Source organism: Mesoplodon bidens (assembly GCF_964165515.1).
Source record: "Mesoplodon bidens genome assembly, chromosome: 3".
Classification (NCBI taxonomy): Eukaryota; Metazoa; Chordata; class Mammalia; order Artiodactyla; family Ziphiidae; genus Mesoplodon; species Mesoplodon bidens.
The window spans coordinates 165,615,817-165,635,543 of record NC_138178.1 but is presented as its reverse complement, the minus strand read 5'-3'; the positions used below and the strand labels follow the sequence as shown (position 1 = coordinate 165,635,543).

General features: G+C 36.6%; 2 protein-coding genes across 3 annotated transcripts in view; one reads left to right on the top strand and one right to left on the bottom strand.

Moving 5' to 3' along the window:
* The window catches only part of RPS6KA5 (ribosomal protein S6 kinase A5), a 182,949-nt gene that overhangs the window by 109,540 nt on the left and 53,682 nt on the right, over positions 1-19,727 (top strand). For both annotated transcript variants that reach the window (XM_081229462.1, XM_081229461.1), the window contains one exon: positions 2,557-2,664. In XM_081229462.1, the coding sequence (XP_081085588.1) occupies positions 2,557-2,664 (108 nt within the window). The remainder of the gene's footprint in view (positions 1-2,556; positions 2,665-19,727) is intronic.
* LOC308614779 (protein FAM136A-like) lies at positions 14,627-15,571 on the bottom strand. Its single transcript, XM_081229466.1, has one exon. The coding sequence runs from the start codon at positions 15,457-15,459 to the stop codon at positions 15,109-15,111; it is 351 nt and encodes a 116-aa protein (XP_081085592.1). The 5' UTR covers positions 15,460-15,571; the 3' UTR covers positions 14,627-15,108.

Genomic DNA, 19,727 nt, shown 5'->3' with positions numbered 1-19,727 from the left:
CCACCCCTCCAGGCCATTTTCTTTTCCATTTGGTTCACCCCTAAGGTCTTCTCTTGCTCCCCCTCCCTCCCTCCTGCTCCGTTGCCTTCATGTGGCATGAACTCAGCTACTCAACTTTTTTAATGGAATTCATATATGTATGTGATGCTGTTTGAACTCTATAAAATCAGTTTAGACTTTTAAAAAATATGATTTCAGATACTATTAATCTTGATCCAAGAAATTTTGACTAAAAATATTTTTTAATGAGGAAGCATTACTGTAGAAGCAAACAGTCATTATGTAGACTAGGCTTGTGTGTATTTCCAAGAAACAGAAAGTACTAGCATACTTTTTATCAAAGTTGTGTGAGACCATAGGATGATGACTCAAGTCGCTAAATTCGGATGATACAGGTACATCATAAAGCCGCTGCTTTTCTTTGTTATATATTCAGATGCTACACTAGATTACAGATTAAAAAAAAGATTGAAGTGCTGATTATGGAGCATAAAAAAGAAGGGAGAGAAATGAAGGAAAAAGGCAAGGAAGAAGGATGAAATCTTTAAAGGGGCAGGAAGATTAGAACTGCAGGATGGAGACGAGTGGGAGAGGCTGTGAGAAAAGATGATGAGAAGATATAAGAAGGAAGGGATCAAGAAATGGGTAGATCTAGCCCAGAACAGGAACACACCTGGTCAGGTAGAGGGAGACAGGGTTCCGAATAGGAATTCTAAGGAGAGTGAATGAAAAAACGTCTAAGAACAGGAGGGAAGTAGAGAAGGCTCTGGGGCGCAGGGCGGCAGTGCCATGGAGTGAAAGGAAGGGGAGTGTAAGGTGGGGGCTGAACTGAAGTGATAGGAACAGGCATCTGTATTCCTTCTGATAGAACTGGTGGTGTGGGGATGAGCTTTCTGCCTATGGTTATTTTTGTGGGGTATAAAGTAGTTAGGACATTTTTATACTTGAGCCAAATTGGGCCAGGGAATAGGCTGAAAAGCTTTGTTTTATGCTTAGGGGAATCAGATGTAATTTTTATAATATAAAAACGATGGTGGAAATCACCATAAATACCAGAGTAAACACAAACAAAATACAAAGCTCTGACAGGTAAGCTAGTAAATTCAGTTTTTAGTTAGTATGAAAACTGTAATTCTGTTTCTTAAAGGGAAAATTCATGAACATTCATTATTATTAAAACAGGGTAATCAGAAACACAGAGGTAGAGAACATGATGAGTACAAGATATAAATGTAATTGATATAGAGGGAAAGAATATAACAGATTAGATCTTAGCTATATTTCTCTTATTCTGACTACCTAAAAAGATAAATACAAAGAGATATAACACAAAGCTAATAATGATAATCTTGATATAGCTACTAACACTGAGTTTCTCAGGAAGAGACAAAAACGGGGAGTTTATTTGGAAGTGATGAGGTAAAGCAGGTAGTAAATGACTTATTCTTAAAATCTTTTCCAAAGAGGCTGTTTAAAAAAGTCATACTGGTTGTTAGGTGCTTGTAAGGCTTCAAGTCAAATGTCTGTTTAACAGACTGTGCATTTACAATATATAATAATGTTTTAAAATATGAAAAAAAAACCCACTGAGATTCTTGGAAGAAAATTGCCTAGTGTTTTTCCTTGTGTAATTTTTTGTTTCAATTTTAAGAAAGTATCAAGAATCTTATTTTTCATATACTTAGTGTTGAGGAAAGCAATGTTTCTAAGTTTAAAAACATTTAATTCGGGCTGACAAAACATGAAACGTGGAATTCATGCATATCAAGTACTTCTTATATAACTTGGGTAGATTCATTTATGTTATAGAGCTGAAGTGTTTTACTATAAAACTTACATACAAAACAAAATAGAAGGATATTTAAATATCTAATTGATTTACGTTGCTTATTTAGAACTAAAGATCAACTAAAATTAACCTGTGATCTTCAACCTTCGTGTTTAGGAGCGTATTATTCAACAAGCCTTATTAATTACCTATTTGACATATGACACTGTGCTAGATACTAGGTAAATGCATAAAAAGTGAAAAAACAGAGTTTGGATATGGTTATATCAAGAAAAGCAGGAAGTACCTAGAAAATATCAATTACTTTTAGGTAAGTACAATGTAAATATAGATGCTATAGGAATAAAAACAAAGAAATGGCCAGTATGGGAAGTGGTTACTCAGGAAAGCCTTCTGAAGCCATTAGAAGTGATGGACATGAATTGGCCAAGAAAGCACTTGAAGATCATCTGGAGTGAGGATGAAATCCATCAAGAACAGTAACCCAGGAAGAAGCAGTAGTCAAAGTAGACCCAACAGAAGCTAGTCCGACAGGAATGTACCCTCATTATATGGAGCATGAAGACATGGTTGCAGAGGGAACCCAGCAGATAAACCCTGAGATGGAAGAATCTAGATTTGCTCTGACCTGTGACTAAGAGCCGTCATAGCACCCTGAGCAGGAGAATGCCTTTTTTTGGTTTGTTTTTAAGGTAGATAAGAAAGACTTTCCTAATTTATTTTTTGGAAATTGTTATTTTAATATGCATATTTGTTTGTTTTTACAGTTGGGGATTATATACCGTGACATTAAGCTTGAGAATATTCTACTTGATTCTAATGGCCATGTGGTGCTGACAGATTTTGGTCTGAGTAAGGAGTTTGTGGCTGATGAAGTGAGTATTATATTTTAATTTGAAGTTAGTAAAACAGAATGTAAACAATGATGAAAAATTAGCTATAGAATGAGTGTTTAATGGGATAGTACTAAACAGATTATGGATTTTTGTGCAAGTTTGCCCAGAGGAATATTTTGACATGGATAACTGTAAAGTTTTTAGTTTAAAATTACCATGGAACCATCCTGCTAGAATTCCAGTAATCCTTTTACGGATATATCAGAATTCCCCAGTTAAAAACAAAACAAAATTATGCATTTAACTTTCTCCATAAAATATAACTGAAATTTTAAAATAACGCTTTGGGCCTTTTAGGAAAATTGTGGCTTAGATAATAGCCAATAAAGAATTACAAAACAAAGCACATACACTTTACATTATAATTACAAAGTAGGACATGTCATGATGGCTCTTTGAACTCACTTGACAAGAATAGCAAGGATCTACTAGACCTAATTTTTTAATAAACTTGCTGTTTTTTTGCCCATACAAACTAAAGTGTAATAGCTAATGTACAGATTTTAAATATGAAGGACTTTGCATTTTCAGCATTTATTAAAATTTGTTTATTATTAAAGATTTATTTAATAACATTTAAAATTGTACATTTACTAGTTGTAATTAAATACTATTTATGTAGCAGTTGTAATAAAAAGTACATTTTTACACGGCTAGTTTTTCAAGACAACTAAGTAATTTGAATGCCAGTTCCTTTCTATCCAAGAAATTATTGTTATAGTATACAGAATCATAATTAAATTTTTGTAATAAAGGACTTCTTTATTGTAATCTGGGTTCCAAATTAGGTGTATCTATTTCTGATTGTTTGCTTTTTAGAATATTGCCAAAGCAGTCCTAGGTGAGTTAGATAAGTAATAAAATTATGAAAACAAAGGATCCCAATTTTTTCTTATATCTATATTCATTCAATCACTTTTCAATAAATATTTATTGACCACCTCTACTGTGCTAGATATTGGATAATACAGTGACAATAGGGAAATGGTCTCTGCCTTCGTGAACCTGAGGGTATAACAATATGTTGATTATCTTTGATAGAAAAATCATAGTTATGAAAAAGATGAGATGAATTTTTGAGGATTTTTCTTCAAAGTTTGATTTTTCAAACTTTGTTAAAAATTTTAGTGGCAACTTGAAAAATGTGACAGATGAAATATGTTGATGGTTGTTTCCTCACTAAACCCTACTACAAGTAAAAGTAAAGGCGTAAAATAGGCATATACTCAAAAGGGAGAGAGGAAAACAGCAACCAGATTCTGGAAGATGGACAGCAGAAATACTAGTTGTAACCAATTTAGCACACCTGAAACAGCTGAATCCTAAGCCAGTAATATGAGAATCCCCAAAGCAGGCTAATTTGCACCTCTGACCCCCAGAAAGGCTCAGGAATTGGGGGCACCAGGCATCGCTCAAAGCAAGAGGGCAGGACACAAGAGGATTAGTTGGAAGTCTATATAAGAAACAGGTACCCCCCAGATCTCAGATCTACACTGTCCCCGTAGGAAACCTTGCCTTTCTGACCCTCATGGAAGACTGATAAGGTTAAATAGACAAAACTGTGGATTCAGGGACAGGGGGCACGGTTGAGGGAGAGGACACCGTCAAAGCTAGGGGGTGGCTTGGGGATTGCCACACTACACTGTGGAACTGCCATGGCCTCTTGCTTCCCCTTCCTTCTGAGAACGGTGGCTTCCTAGACAAGAGCTGGGAGGATTCCTCTCTGAGAACTGAGAACAGAAATCTACAGATGTTGTCGGCTAGTGGTTTTGTCAGTGAACTGGCCCAGCCAGATCTCCCTACAGTGATGCCTGTGGCTTAGCAAGCCCAGCCTATGCCGCAGAAGCACATTTGTGATGATGTCACAATTTCTCTTTATATTTTGACTTCATTGTATTTCAATATCATTAGTTTGCTCTGTCCTACAGTATATGTAAAAGCATTATTCTGAGAAGGGGTCTGTCAGCTTCAACAGACTGTCAAAGGACCCTTGGCATGTAAAGATGGAGGACTCCCCCCACATAGAGAGAGTTGATGATCACTTCTTTCTCTCCCCGTGGAACCGCACGTACATTTACTCATTCACTTCATCAGTATTTGTTGAGAGACTTCTATCTGCTAGACATTAGGCTAGGTTCTGGTGATACTACAATGAAAGCATCAGTTCGTGAATCCTGTATTTCTGGACATGTGTGGCTGATCATTTGTCAGTAGGCAGAAACAGACGTTGGCACTGAGGAAGAGAAAACGTTTGAAACCAAAGCAAGAGGCAAACCAAAGTCAAACATGATCAGAATTGTTGGGTTTTAATACAGTAATACAAATTGGTAAAAACTGCTGGGTTCCTGAATCAGCTGCGTCACTTCTCACAAGAGAGACTTGTGTTTTCTGCTGGTCAGTTCAACAGCTATTCCTCAAGGGAATGAAGGGAATTCTTGTCGGATGCCACAGTTTTTGAGCAATTGGTTATTTTGGTGCAAAAATGAAACAGTGGGATTCAGTCTGAAGTGGAGAAGTAGTTTATAGATTCCCTTATTCCCAATGCAACCTAGCTGCATTTCATGTAATTATGTGTTATAGTCATGTGTTATTAAGCCTTACAGTTTCATCTGTCTTCTCCCCTCAGACTACCAGCTCATTCTTCCTCTTAGCTGAAGAGGACATGCTGTCTTGCTAGGCTTCAGGTTTAACTCTTAGGGCTCATGTAGGGACTCTCCTTTTCTGAGTCCCCTAAAACTTGATCTAATGGTCCTTTGCTCCCCCCTTATTCCACCTGGCATCCACTTAGCAAGTGTCCCTGCCTAGACCTATTGCACCTCAAAAATATTCCCATCCAACAATTTCTATTTTGATTAGCTAGCATTCCTTTTGGGTTTCCCATGTCAGCCTGACTTATATCAAAATATCATTTCTTGGAATGGGCTTCTTTTTTGTCTGTTCCTACGCTACTGCCTTGGTTTTCAACTTAAACTTCACTCTGAGGAGTTTCCTCCCTGGTTTCCAGTTTATATAGAGAGATTATACGTCTCTACCTCTATCTGTAACTGACCCCTCTTCTTGTCTACTTCTTCTTCTTCTGCTTGGACCCTTTCTGTCACCATTTAAGCAAGCCTAGTCTCTCCCATCTTAAATGTTTAAAAATGGAGAGATGAATGGATGAATGGACTGACTGATGAACAGCAAACAATCTCAGAATCCCCTATTCCCTTCTAGTTGTTGTCCTGTGTTCTCCTTTGTCAATATTTGCCTGTGCAGTCTATTACCCACAGGTCACTCACCCCTTAATCTACTCAAGTTTGGGTTGCACCTCCTACCAATTGACTGAACCTGTTTTTGCCAAGGCCACTATTGACCTCCATTTTAGCTATTTTTGAGCCCTCACCTTACTTGACTACCTAGTAGTGTTGAACTGGAAATTGCGTCTCACCCTGGCTTCTGTGACGCCGTGCTCCCCTGCCTTTCCTTCCCTCTCTCGCTGTCTTTTGCAGGCTCTTTCTCTTCTACCTGAGGGTTCCTCACAGTTCGGTCCTAGGTACTCTTCTCTTTTTATGCTTGCACTCTCTCCCTGTGTGCTGGTGATTCCCAAATATACATGGCCAACCCTGACCCCTCTTCTGGGCTCCAGACCCAAACATGCCCCTAGTGTGTCTCCCCTTGACTTTCTCATAGATCACACAAGCCCAGTATTTCCAAACGTGAATTAATATTCCCCCACCCAAATCTGCTTCTTTTTCAGTTTCTCACAGTTTTGTGTATTACAAATTCTGCTCTCATTTGAGCTGAGAAATATTTCTATTTAATTTTCAGGAATTACTTTTTAGACATGTTTGAAGTTTCTACTCATGCTGTACTACTCACCTCTCTGTATATTTGTTAATTTAATAATCCAACAAATATTTATTGAGTGCCTACTATGTGCCAGGTATTGTACTAGACCCTAGAAATATAGTGGTGAAAGAAACAAATTCCTTGCCCTCATGAGCCTAGATTTTAGAAGTGTTCATCATTACCTCATATAATTATTTCTAGATTATAATTTGCTAAACTAAATTGTATACTGGATAAAATTGATTTATTTTAGAAGCCTTAACAATCTTTTATATGATAATGAACACTATACAAATTTGATACTTTTACTGATATGTTCTTTTCTCAACCACATAATTTCACAAATCCCTTGTAATTCTGAGAATAAAAGAAGACATTTCTAAATATCTGCACACTGATATATGTTTTTCATAAGATTTTTTGAGCATATAGTTCAGCAAACATTTGTTGAGTTCTTACTGTGAGTCAGTCTGCTAGGTATTGGATATATGATTTTAACATTGAAGACTTTAAAGGCATTTTTCTAAAAAGGGCATCTGTTCTTATTTATAAGAAAATAATGTCAAAGTGATACATTCATGTGTTGTTAATTACCCTGTACTTAACTATGGTATATGCATTCTATGTTTTCATAATTTAACATTGAGCATTTGAAAAAATTCACAACAGGTTATTAACATGAATCCGCAGGTAGATAAATAAAACTAGAAGAAAAATAACATCTCAACATTTAAAACAGAGGTAGCTAAGTTAATTATAACTCACTGACATGGTAGCTGTACTTAAAAGGAAAAGGCCTGTAGATTTTTCTTTCCAGAAAATAGAAAAATGCAATCTTTGGTCCCTTCAGATAATGTTATTCATTAATTAATTCTTTGAACATAGAAGAGGCATTTTAGTGTAGTGGAAAGAACACATATTGAAGTTAGAGGATCTTTTTCGGTTCTCCACTTCCTGGCTGTGTGACACTGGGCAAGTCACTTTGTCATTAACCCCCTCAGTCTTGGTTTCTTCATCTGTAAAATAATATTTGTCATACCTAATTTAAACAATTTTCATATGGATGCAATGAGTTAATGCTCATGAAAATACTTCTTTAAAGTGTAAAACACAATGTAAATATCAGTTTCCACTTAAAGAGGTACTATTCAGATTTCAGATGACTATGAGTAAAATTAAAACATACAAATGAGAATCTTAAATTATTCTCCCATAATTTTCTTATTTGTAGGAAAGTTTTAAATTACATCTTTGTCTAATAAATGCCTAGTTTCTAATGTCATTCTCAGGATTCTGCTGTTACAATGTGCATGTCTCAAGATGCCTAGGTGAGGTTCAGGATCCATAAAGAGCGTGTTTGCATGAGGAGTCAGACAAGCCAACTCTCTAAGGCAGCTTTTTAGTTTCGTCCATCTCCCTTCCTGATGGATCCGTAGTGACTGACATCTATTCACGATTCTGTTCATTTGCATGTGCTCCTGAAGAGCCTGTTAAGTCTCTGTCAGTAAGTCCTATCAGTCATTTGCCAAAATCATGACTCTGGGATAATTCTAGTTATTTTAAGGTAAATATTGAGATGGAAGTGCTGGGAAAGTAGGAGACCTAGAAACCAGTCAGAGGGTTCTTCTGTGGCCCCTGTTTTTCCTCTACTCAAACAATATTACACAATATTCAGATACTAATACATATGCTTTAGCCATTTGTAAAGGTTTTTTCCACCAGATATCAGAGCAAATCCCCTGCCCTTGGACAGGAGGAGGGGGAGGGAGGCAGAGATGGCTTTGTCCTCAGGTGCCTCACAGATCCTTTTATAACTTTTCTTATGGGAGAAATTACTGGCTCAGGTAAGATTTATTCATATACTATTTCTTATCTTAAGGCAGGCTCAGTGCACAAGTTCAGTGGGCAGGTTTTATGTACATTATGTCACAGGGCTAGCGGGGACAACTTTTGAATTGAGATTCTTTTCAGAGAAACTTCTACTGTAGATTCCATTTGTTCAAATTATGTTAAATATACTTTTAATTTACTTGAAAACTATATTTAGCCATCATATTCTATATTAATATAGGATATATTAACCTATAAACAGAATATATAAACCTATAAATAGATTATTTTAATCTGTTTTCTAAGTGTCAGGGACTTTCAAACCCATAAGGGGAATTTAGCAAGAGACACCCTGGAATACTAACATTGTATAAATGTGATTAATAAATGTTTGTATTTTCCAAATTTCTTTTTAAATGTTTTATATTATACAATATTTCAAATGTAATAAAAATACAGCAAATGATATAGCAGAATCTCTGCACCCACTATTCACATATACAATTATGGACAATTTGTGTTTTTTTCCCATTCATTCAGCATATATTGAGAGAACACCTACTGTGATCCAGGCACTGTTCTCTCTAGGTGTTGGAATTCAACAATTAACAAAATAGATAAAAATTTCCCCCCGAGGCAGATAATAACAAATAAATAAGTAAAATGTGTATGGAATATGTTAGATAATGGTAATTGACACAAAGATAAGTACAGTAGGAAAGAGAGATAGGAAGTAGCAGGGTGAGAGCAGCTTGGACTTTTAAATCAGGTGATCAGGAAAGGTTTCACTAAGAAGGTGACAGTTGAGTCAAGACTTGAAGGAAGTGAGAGAGCATGAGCCATATCAATATCCAGGAAAGAGATTTCTAGGTCGAGGGATCAGCCAGTGTTGAGGCCCTTGGGTGGGAATATGCCTGGGCTGTTTGTGAACAAAAAGGAGGTAAGTGTGGGTGTGTAGAGTGAGTGAGGATAGAGTAGTGGGAAAGAAGGACGTGGAGGTGGTCATCTGGAGGAAGGACTGTGCAGATCGTGCAGGGCATGGGAGACCATTGTAAGGACTATGGGTCCTCCGTGTGAAACGGGAGCCACTGGAGAGCTTTGCATAGAAGATGACACAGCCTGAGTTATCTAAAAAGCTTCTGTTTGCCAAGCATGATGGTCCTGTAGTGGGACAAATCTGGAAACTTGGAGACCAGTTAGGAAGCTTTTGCATTAACCCCAGCAAGAGATGGCATTGATTTAGACCATGGGGTAGCAGAGTAGGTTGGAAGACATAGTCAGATTTTAGATATATTTTGACATTAGCACTAATGAAATTTCCTGATGGCTTGAATATAGGGTGTGAGAGAACAGGAGGAATCAACGGTAGCTCCAAGGTTTGGGGCCAGAGCAGCTGGAAGGATGAAGTTGCTGTCAACTAATATGCCGATGGGGAGGTTTTGGGTGGCTGGAGGAGTGCAGTTGAACCAGTTGAGTCTGAGATGTCTGTTAGACATGCAGAGATGTTTAATAGGCAGTAGGATATATAAATCTGGAATTTGGGAGAGAAGTCTCATCTAGAGATAGGAATTTGGAATTTGCCAATATAGAAGTAGTATTTAAAATCATGAAAATGAATGAGAATACCAACAGAGTAAGTATAGATAGAAAAGAAAAAACGACAAAGGTATAAACTCTAGTTATTCCAACATTAAGAGAGTCAAGAGCGGAAGATAAACCAGCAAAGGAGACTGAGAAAAAGGGATGAGGTGGTTGGGAAGAAAACAGGCAAGTGTGTTGTCCCCGGAAGCTAAGTGAAGAAGTGTTTCAGGGATGATAAATGATCAACTATATCAAATACTGTTGTTAGGTCAAGTAAGACACGGACTGAAAATTGAGCATTGGCTCAATTTAAACCTAAGAAGAGAGAGACTGGGGATAGATATATTGTCAGCCACAAATATAGAAAAAATGATTTTCTTAAAACCACATTTAGCAGCACAGGTGCAGGCAAAGAGTGGATTGAATTTAATCTTGTTTTAGTATCCTTACTTTATATGTTACATCCATAAACAATATATACTGTTAGCTTGTGTTTCTAAAATGTACATAAATGGCATATTATATTGCAGATTGTTTTTTATTTGACTTATTTTTAAGATTTATTCAAGCTGATAAATAGGAATCTATTTCATTCATTTTTGCTGCTCTATAATATTCTTTTATATGAATTAACTAGTTTATTTATCCATTCTGCTTCTGAGGTACATTTATGTTTCTGTGTTTTCTCTATCACAGTGTTGCAGTTTTTTTCTGATGTTATTGGTTTGTTGGAGTTCTTTAAATATTCCAGCTACCCATCCTTGATAATTATGCATTTTGTGAATTTCTTTTTCAGATCTTTTACTTGTCTTTAACTGTGATTAATGGTGTTCTTGTCATTATCAGATTTGACATTTTAATATAATCAAATTTACCAATCTCTTAGGATTTATATTATTTGAATCTTTAAAAAAATTTTGAATTGTGGCAAAATACACATAATGTAAAAATTATCATCTTAATCCTTTTTAAGTGTACACTTCAGTAGTGTTAACTATATTCACATTTTTTATGCAACAGATCTCTAGAACTTTTTCATCTTGCAAAACTAAACTCTGTACCCATTGAACAACTCCCCATCTTCCCCTCCTCCTAGCCCCTGGCAAATACCATCCCTCTTTCTGTTTCTATGAGTTTGACTATTTTAGATACCTAATATAAGTGGAATCATGCAGGATTTATCTTTTTGTGACTACTTACTTCAGTTAGGATAATGTCCTCAGTGTTTATCCATGTTATGGCATGAGACAGGATTTCCATCTTTTTTTAAGACTGAATAATATTTCATTGTATGTATGTACCACATTTTGTTTATCCATTCATCCACTGATGGACACTTGAGTTGCTTTCACTTATTGGCTGTTGTGACTAATGCTGCAATGAACATGAGTGTACAAATATCTCTTTGAGATCGTTCTTTCAATTCTTTTGCATATATGCCCAGAAGTGGAATTGCTGGATCATGTGACAATTCTATTTTTAATTTTTTGAGGAACCTTCATACTGTTTTCCATAGAAGCTGCACCATTTTACATTCCCATTAACAGAGCACAAGGGTTCCAATTTCTCCACATCCTCACCTATACTCTGCTTTTTTTATTGTGGCCCTCCTAATGAGCATGAAGTGATACCTCATAGTTTTCATTTGCATTTCTGTAATGATTAGTGATGTTGAGTCATCTTTTTATATGCTTATTAGCCATTTGTATACCATCTTTGGATGAATGTTTATTGAAGTCCTTTGCCTATTTTTTAATCAAATTTATTTCCTTTTTTGTTGTTGAGTTGTAGGAGTTCTTTATATATTCTGGATATTAACCCCCTATCAGATATATGGTTTGCAAACTTTTTCTCCCATTCTGTAGGTTGTCTTTTTACTTTGCTTGTTTCCTTTGATGCAAGGAAGTTTTAAATTTTAATGTTGACCCATTTGTCTATTTTTGCTTTTGTTGCTGTGCTTTTGGTGTCAGACCCAAGAAATCACTGCCAAATCCAATGTAATGAAGCTTTCCCCCTATGTTTTCTTCTAGTAGTTTTATAGTTTTAGGTTTTACATTTAGATCTTCAGTTCATTTTGAGTAATTTTTGTATTTGGGGTAAGGTAAGATCCAACTTTATTTTTTTGTGTGTATGAATATTCAGTTTTCCCAGCATCATTTGTTGAAGAGCCTATCCTTTCCCCATTGGCACCCTTGTCAAAGATCATTTGACCATGTGCATAAAGATTTATTTCTGGGCTCTTTATTCTGTTCCATTGGTCTGTATGTTTGTCTTCATTTAAGTCAAAAATGTTTTGATTGCTGTAGTTTTGTAATACGTTTTGAAATCAGGAAGTGTGAGACCTCCAACTTTGTTCTTCTTTTTCAAGATTGTTTTGGCTATTAAGGGTCCTTTGAGATTCCATATGAATTTTAAGATTTTTTTTCTATTTCTACAAAAAGGTTATTGGGATTTTGATAGGGATTATGTTGACTCTCTAGATCACTTTGGTTAGTGTGGACGTTTTAACAATATTGTCTTCCAGTCCATGAGCATGGGGTGTCTTTCCATTTATTTGTGTCTTTTAAAATTTCTTTCATCATATTTTGTAATTTTAATTGTCCAAGTCTTTTGACCCCTTGGTCGAGTTAACTTCTAAGTATTTTATTATTTTTGATGCTTATTTTAAATGGGATTTCCCCCCCTTAATTTCCTTTTGGTATTGTTCATTGTTAGTGTATAAAAACATAACTAATTTTTTTAATTAATTAATTTTATTTATTTATTTTTGGCTGCATTGGGTCTTGGTTGCTGCACACGGGCTCTCTCTAGTTGCAGTCAGCGGGGGCTACTCTTCATTGCGGTGCACGTGCTTCTTATTGTGGTGGCTTCTCTTGTTGCAGAACATGTGCTCTAGGCATGCAGGCTTCAGTAGTTGTGGCATGTGGACTCAGTAGCTGTGGCTCGAGGGCTCTAGAGTGCAGGTTCAGTAGTTGTGGCTCACGGGCTTAGTTGCTCCACAGCATGTGGGATCTTCCTGGACCAGGGCTCGAACCCACGTCCCCTGGATTGGCAGGCAGATTCTTAGCCACCACGCCAGCAGGGAAGTCCCATAACTAATTTTTGTATGTTGATTTTGTATCCTGTAATATTGCTGGTTCTCTTATTAGTTCTCACGGGCTTTTTGTGTGTGAAATCTTTAGGGTTTTTTACATATAAGATCATATTATCTGCAAGCAGACATAATTTTACTTCTTCCTTTCCAATTTGGATGTCTTTTATTTCTTTTTCTTGCCTAACTGCTCTGGGTAAGACATTCAGTGCTATGTTGAATAGAAATGGTGAGAGGGCACATCCTTACCTTGTTACTCATCTGAGAGGAAAGCTTTCAGTTTTTCACCATTGAGTATGATGTTTGCTGTGGGCTTTTCATACCTGGTTTTGTTATGCTGAGGTAGTTTCATTCTATTCCTAGCTTATTGGTAAGTGCTTTTTTTTTTATCATGAAAAGATACTGAATTTTGTCAAATGCTTTTTCTGTATCAGTTGAGATGATCATGTGGTTTTTGTCCTTCATTCTGTTAATGTGGTGTATTACATTGATGGATTTTTTGAATCTTGAACCGTTCTTTCATTCCAAGATCTCACTTGGTCATGGTGTATAATCCTTTTTATGTGCTGTTGAATTCAGTTTGCTAGCATTTTTTTTTGGAAGACAAATTAAGTCTTAAATTATGTTTAAAACGAAACCACTAGGAAAATATATCACAGTCTTGAAATAGCAAACAGACAGGCTATATTATCATTTCAAGTAATAAGTTGGTAAAAACACAATGAGGTCCTTGATAAAACGATAAGGTGCCAGAACTGGGGCAAGAACAACACATGTCGCAAAAGTGTTATTTGGTAATGAAGGGCTGTCCCGTTTTTTGCTCTAAAGGAGTCACAGTTTGCCCCTGAGTTGCTTTCTTTTTCTCCTCTGACCTTCGTGTTGCCAAGGGATCGTTTCATCAGAGCTCTGTTATTACAGGGGGCAAAGTAAGCAATACTGGGTTTAGGCTTTCGTTCTATTTTGTTTTATGAAAACCAGATTTTTCCAAAGCCAGTACTTCATAACTCTCTTAATTAAGCAGCTAACATTCCCTTTCACTGTTCATTCCTGAATACTAGCATGTAGCACAGGCAAAATCCCCTTTCCCTTCAAGGGTGAGTGTCACTGCAAGATTGTCTTGTCACTCGGCTGACTCTGCTGCAGACAGCCTCAGGGCTCAGCATGGCTGCCAGTTAGAGGAAAGGTTTGGTTCCCCTACCAGTGTGATAGCACTTCTTATATTTTTGCAGCATCTCCAGGCTGAAAGATGTAATGTGTGAGAATTTTAAGAAATGCACATCCACATCTTGATGGCCAGAAAGGACCCTTTCAAAGTTTTTATCCAAACTACCTCTCCCAACTCTACATCTTTAAAGTAACTTCATGCCCTTGTATATAAAACAAAACCGGGCTTCCCTGGTGGCGCAGTGGTTGAGAGTCTGCCTGCCGATGTAGGGGACACGGGTTCGTGCCCCGGTCTGGGAAGATCCCACATGCCGTGGAGCGGCTGGGCCCATGAGCCATGGCCGCTGAGCCTGCGCATCCAGAGCCTGTGCTCCGCAACGGGAGAGGCCACAACAGTGAGAGGCCCGCGTACCACAAAAAACCAAAACCAAAACCAAAAAAAAAACAAATCCCCAGAAGCCCCCTTTCCCCTTCTAAGTTAGTGACCTCCTGGATTTTATTTCCAGTTTATGGAACATGTTGTAGTGATCCTTCTGGCAAACAGGAGGTTGGCAACAAATAGAAACACCTCTCCTCCCACTCCACCAGCTCATAAGCAGGTCAGATGAACCTGCCAGCCTGTTGGTATCTGTGTACCGAGAGAATCTGGTACCTTGGAGGGCTCTGGTTTAGTACAAGGGAGACTCCCTGTTGCCAGGATAAGCCCTGGCCACATGAAATTCAGGCTCACAAAAACTCTCCTGTGCTATCTCTGACCCAAATTTTAGCACCAGGTTTTTTTCATTTTCTAGGATTCAAACACAAAGGAACCAGTGTCCAGAGGCAAGTGACATAGGCCTTAAACTTGCTGCCATCCTTAATTTCCTCATTCATAAACTTTCCTTAGAAAACCCAAATCCCCATTCCTCTTTTTAAATAGATTCCTGCCTTCAGCCCCAATGGCCAATAGCAGACATCTCTTTCCCAGTGGATGAGAGAGACTCCTTCATCTTCTTGGTCATGGTTGGGATGAGGTTCATGTGGTCATCCACACACGTGGCCACGCAACTCTCCAGCTGCCGCTTCACCTGAAGCTCTTTACTCCCCGCATCTATTGAATCTTTGGCTTTGTCATTGCAATGCATAGTGCACCCGGCCAGGCGGTTCTGGAACTTCTCCAACTTGCTGGTCACCAGGGCCTGGGCTTGAGCCAGAGGTGCATGGCAGTGCTCAATGCACTGGTGCACTTGCTGCATGGACGCCTGGCTGTCCTCACAACAGCTGGCGCTGCACCGGAACATGAGGCCCTGAATCTTCTGGATGTTCTCTCTCCAGACTCTTCACCTTAGAGTCCACCGCCTCCTACACCCGGAGCTGCTACAGCTCCGCCATGGCCACCCCATGCTGCTCCCCACGGCGCCGGCGCCCACATGGACTCCCGCGCTGGAGCCCGCCCCCAGTTTGCTAGCATTTTGCTGAGGACTTTTACATCAGTTTTCATCAAGAATATTGGGCTGTAATTTTCTTTTCTTGTAGTATCTTTCCTTGGCTTTGGTATCAGGGTAATGTTGGTCTCATAAAATTAGTTTGGAAGTGTTCTCTTCAGTTTTTTAGGGGAAGTTTGAGGAGGAATGGTCCTACTACTTCTTTAAATGTTTTTTAAGAACGTCCAGTAAGCCATCTGGTCCTGGCCTTTTCTTTGTTGGGAGATTTTTGATTACTAATTCAGTGTCCTTACTGATGATGAGTCTGTTCAAATTTTCTATTCATGATTCAGTCCTGGTAGATTGTATGTTTCTAGGAATTTATCTATTAGAAATTATTCAATTTGTTGGTGTATAATTTAGTTTCTTGTAAGGTCTTCTCTTTAATTTCTGATTTTAGTTGAATCTTCTCTCTCTTTTTCTTAATCTAGCCAAGAGTTTGTCAGTTTTGTTTATCTTTTCAAAAATCTAAGTTTTGCTTTTTTTTTCTGTTCTGTTTTCTGTTTCATTTATTTTTGCTTCAATCTTTATCATTTCTTTCCTTCTGCTAACTTCTGGTTTAGTTTATTCTTTTTCTAGTTCCTTGAGGTGTAAAGTTAAATTGTTGATTTCTTTGAATCTTTTAAAATGAAATCCATTCCTGTCTCAGTGAACTAAGATATTCTCTTTTGTTTTCTTTTCGAAATTAGCATATTGAAATCTTTAATTTATTAGGAATTAATTTATATGTATGTGTGGGGATCTTATTTTTTTCTCTTTTTATATAGATAACCCAGTTGACTGAACTATTCATTGAATAGTCAGTTAATCCCTTCCCTAGTGATTTGAAAAGCAACTTTGTCATATGCCAAATTCCTGTGCATGCTTGTGAGTCTATTTCTAGGCTCTTCATTCAATTCCATTTGTCTGCTTGCCTCTCCCTGAGTCAAAATTGAAAAATCTGAAGGGCCATAGCTTTACGGTATGTCTTTAATCTGGAAAGGTGAGATCTTTCTCCTCTTCAATCTTTTTGGGGTACGCAGGCCTCTCACTGTTGTGGCCTCTCCCATTGCAGAGTACAGGCTCTGGACGCACAGGCTCAGCGGCCATGGCTCACGTGCCCAGCCGCTCCGTGGCATGCGGGATCGTCCCGGACCGGGGCACGAACCCGTGTCCCCTGCATCGGCAGGCGGACTCTCAACCACTGCGCCACCAGGGAAGCCCTCCCCTCTTCACTCTTATCCTGTCATTCTCTCCTTATTTCCCCTGACCTTCCTCCTGCCTCTTCACTGTCTTTGCTATTCTTGGTCTTTTGTTCCTCAGTGTGTACTGAATTTATAAATTAATTTGGAGCACTGTCTTTGCTATTCTTGGTCTTTTGTTCCTCAGTGTGTATTGAATTTATAAATTAATTTGGAGAAAACTGTGATCTTTGGATATTGAATCTAACAACACAAATTTGCATAAATATTCATATTTTCCCATTTATTTCCTTGTCTTTTATGTCTTTCAATAATGTTTTCTAATTTTTGTAATGATTTATACATATATTATTAGATTTATTTCTATTAACTTATTTTCCTATTCCTGTTCCTATTGACAAAAATTAGAATATCTTTTTTTCTTGGCAAAGCATAGGAATGTTGTTGATCTTGTACATAGCAATATTGGTGAATTCATATTAGTTCCACTAATTTGAAGATTCACTTGGATTTTTTATGTAGATGACTATATTAAAAGAAAAATCAGAACTACTATTTGTAAGTAATGATGGCCTTGTATCTTTTTGATTCTCATACTTTTTATTTTGTGTGTGTTTGGGGATGTGTGGTTTCATTTGGTTTTGTTGCTCTGTCTACTAAGTTTTATATGTATATATCCTTGCTTTTTACTTTAAGGCCATGTGTTTTAGGTTTTAGCCATTTAGTATGGTATCTGCTCTAGGTTTTTGATAGATAAATTATATTCTTAGTATACTGATATAAGGAAATTCTTATGGTTTTTTTCTTTAATCACCTAGTGGTGTGAGTTACATTAATAGTTTTTTTCTTTTTCAATGTTAAGCCATCTTTCAATTATTGGAATAAACTTTACTTTCTGTGACATATATTTTTAATATATTTCTGGATTTTGTTTGCTAATATTTTATTTAAGATTTTATTGTCTAAGTTGACCTGTAATTTTCCTTTCTAATATTGTATTTGTCTGATTTTGGCATCATGATTATACTAACATCATGAAAGTAATTTGGAATAGTTTATATAAGATAGACAGTTCCTCTGAAGGTTTCCTCTGAATGCACTTCTAGCTATCAGTGTGTAGTTTTTTCTTTTTTTTCCCTTCTAGGTGCATATGAGTGGCTTTTCAAATACTGATTTAATTTTTAAAAACTATTTATAGTTATATCAGGTTTTCAATTTTTTCTTGAGTCAATGTTGGTAAGTTATGTTTTTATAGAAAATGTTATAGTTTTGTTTTTAAATTATTTGGCATAATATTATTCATAGAAGTGCTTTACTTTTTAATCTGTATTGTAACTGTAGTAATGTTTCCTTTTAAATGACTAATATTACTGATTTGTAACTTTCTTCCTCTTTTCTTACTCAATTTTCTAGAGATTTCTCCATTTTATTAGTCTTTTTCCAGAAACAGCTTTTATCAAGCCTCTCAATTTTTCTGTTTCTTTGATGATCTTCCTTTATTACTTCATTCCTTTTACTTTCTGTTAGTTTCTTTTGTATTCTTTTATTAAACTTTTGAGTTGGACATCCAGCTCACTAATATTTAATCATTCTTTTTTTAATAAAACTGAATTTCTAAGAACAGCTTTAGATGTATCTCGCAAGTTATAATATATAGCATTTTTACTGTTATTTATTGTGGTTTTTTACCTTGGGCCATGAATTATTTAAAAATAGCTTCTTAAGTTTTCATGTATATAGGATTTTTGAGCTACCTTTTTGTAAATGAGTTTTAGTTTTATTGCTTTCTGTTTGGACAAGAAAACATACATGGTTTTATTTCTGTGGTTTTTGAGATTTGCTTTGTGACCTATTATTTGGTTAACTTTTGTAAATGTGCCATGAATACTTGAAAAGACTGTATAGTCATTCTCTGTTAGATATCAAATTTTATATATTTTCATGAACATCATGCATATCTTCCATAGCTTCACCAATTATTTTCCTGCTTGATCAGTCAGTTATAAAAGAGGTATGTTAAAGCGCCCACTATGATTGCAGATTTGTCCGTTTCTTCTTGGAAATCTCACCATTTTTGCTTTATGTGGTTTAAGGCTCTTCAAAAATTTTTGATTGTGTTAGTCTTGGAATAGTGTCGTTTTCTAGTGAAATGTTCCTTTTATTATTATGTAGTGACCCTGCCTAATTTTAATAATTTTTTTGCCTTAAAGTTCATTTTCCTGCTATTAATAAAGATATTCCAGCTTTCTGTTGGTTAATGCTGGTCTGATATATCTTTTTCTATCTCTTTACTTTCAATATTTCTTTGTCATTATGTTTTTGGTGTGCCTTTTGTAAATAACATATAACTGGATTTTGTTTTTGATCCAGAGTGTTTCTATCTTTTAACTGGTGAGTTAAATCTGTATATTATGACTGCTGATATATTTTTATTTATTTCTCTTATCTTGCTGTGTGTTTCTCTTTATCATAATTTCTCTTTGCTTTTTTCCCCTTCTTTCCTCTCTTCTATTTAAATGATTAAGATTTCTTTATTTCATTTTCCCAGTTGTCTAGAAGTTATATGTATTCTATATCTGTTCTTTGAGTGGTTATTACCCTGAAATTTTTAACTTATGCAGGCATACCTTGGAGTTACTGTGGGTTCAGTTTCACCACCACAGTAAAGCAAGTCACATGAGCTTTTTGGTTTCCCAGTGCATATAAAGGTTATGTCTATGCTAAACTGCAGTCTATTAAGTATGCTGTAAATAGCATTATGTCTTTAAAAAAGTGCATACCTTAATTTAAAAATACTTTATTGCTAAAAATGCCAACCACCACCTGAGCCTTCAGTGAATCATAATCTTTTAGCTGGTGGAGGATCTTGCCTCCATGTTGGTGGCTGCTGACTGATCAGGGTGG

What these genes read in the sequence shown, in the direction of transcription:
- LOC308614779 (XM_081229466.1), bottom strand. Translation starts at nt 15,459, where the DNA reads ATGTTCCGGTGCAGCGCCAGCTGTTGTGAGGACAGCCAGGCGTCCATG.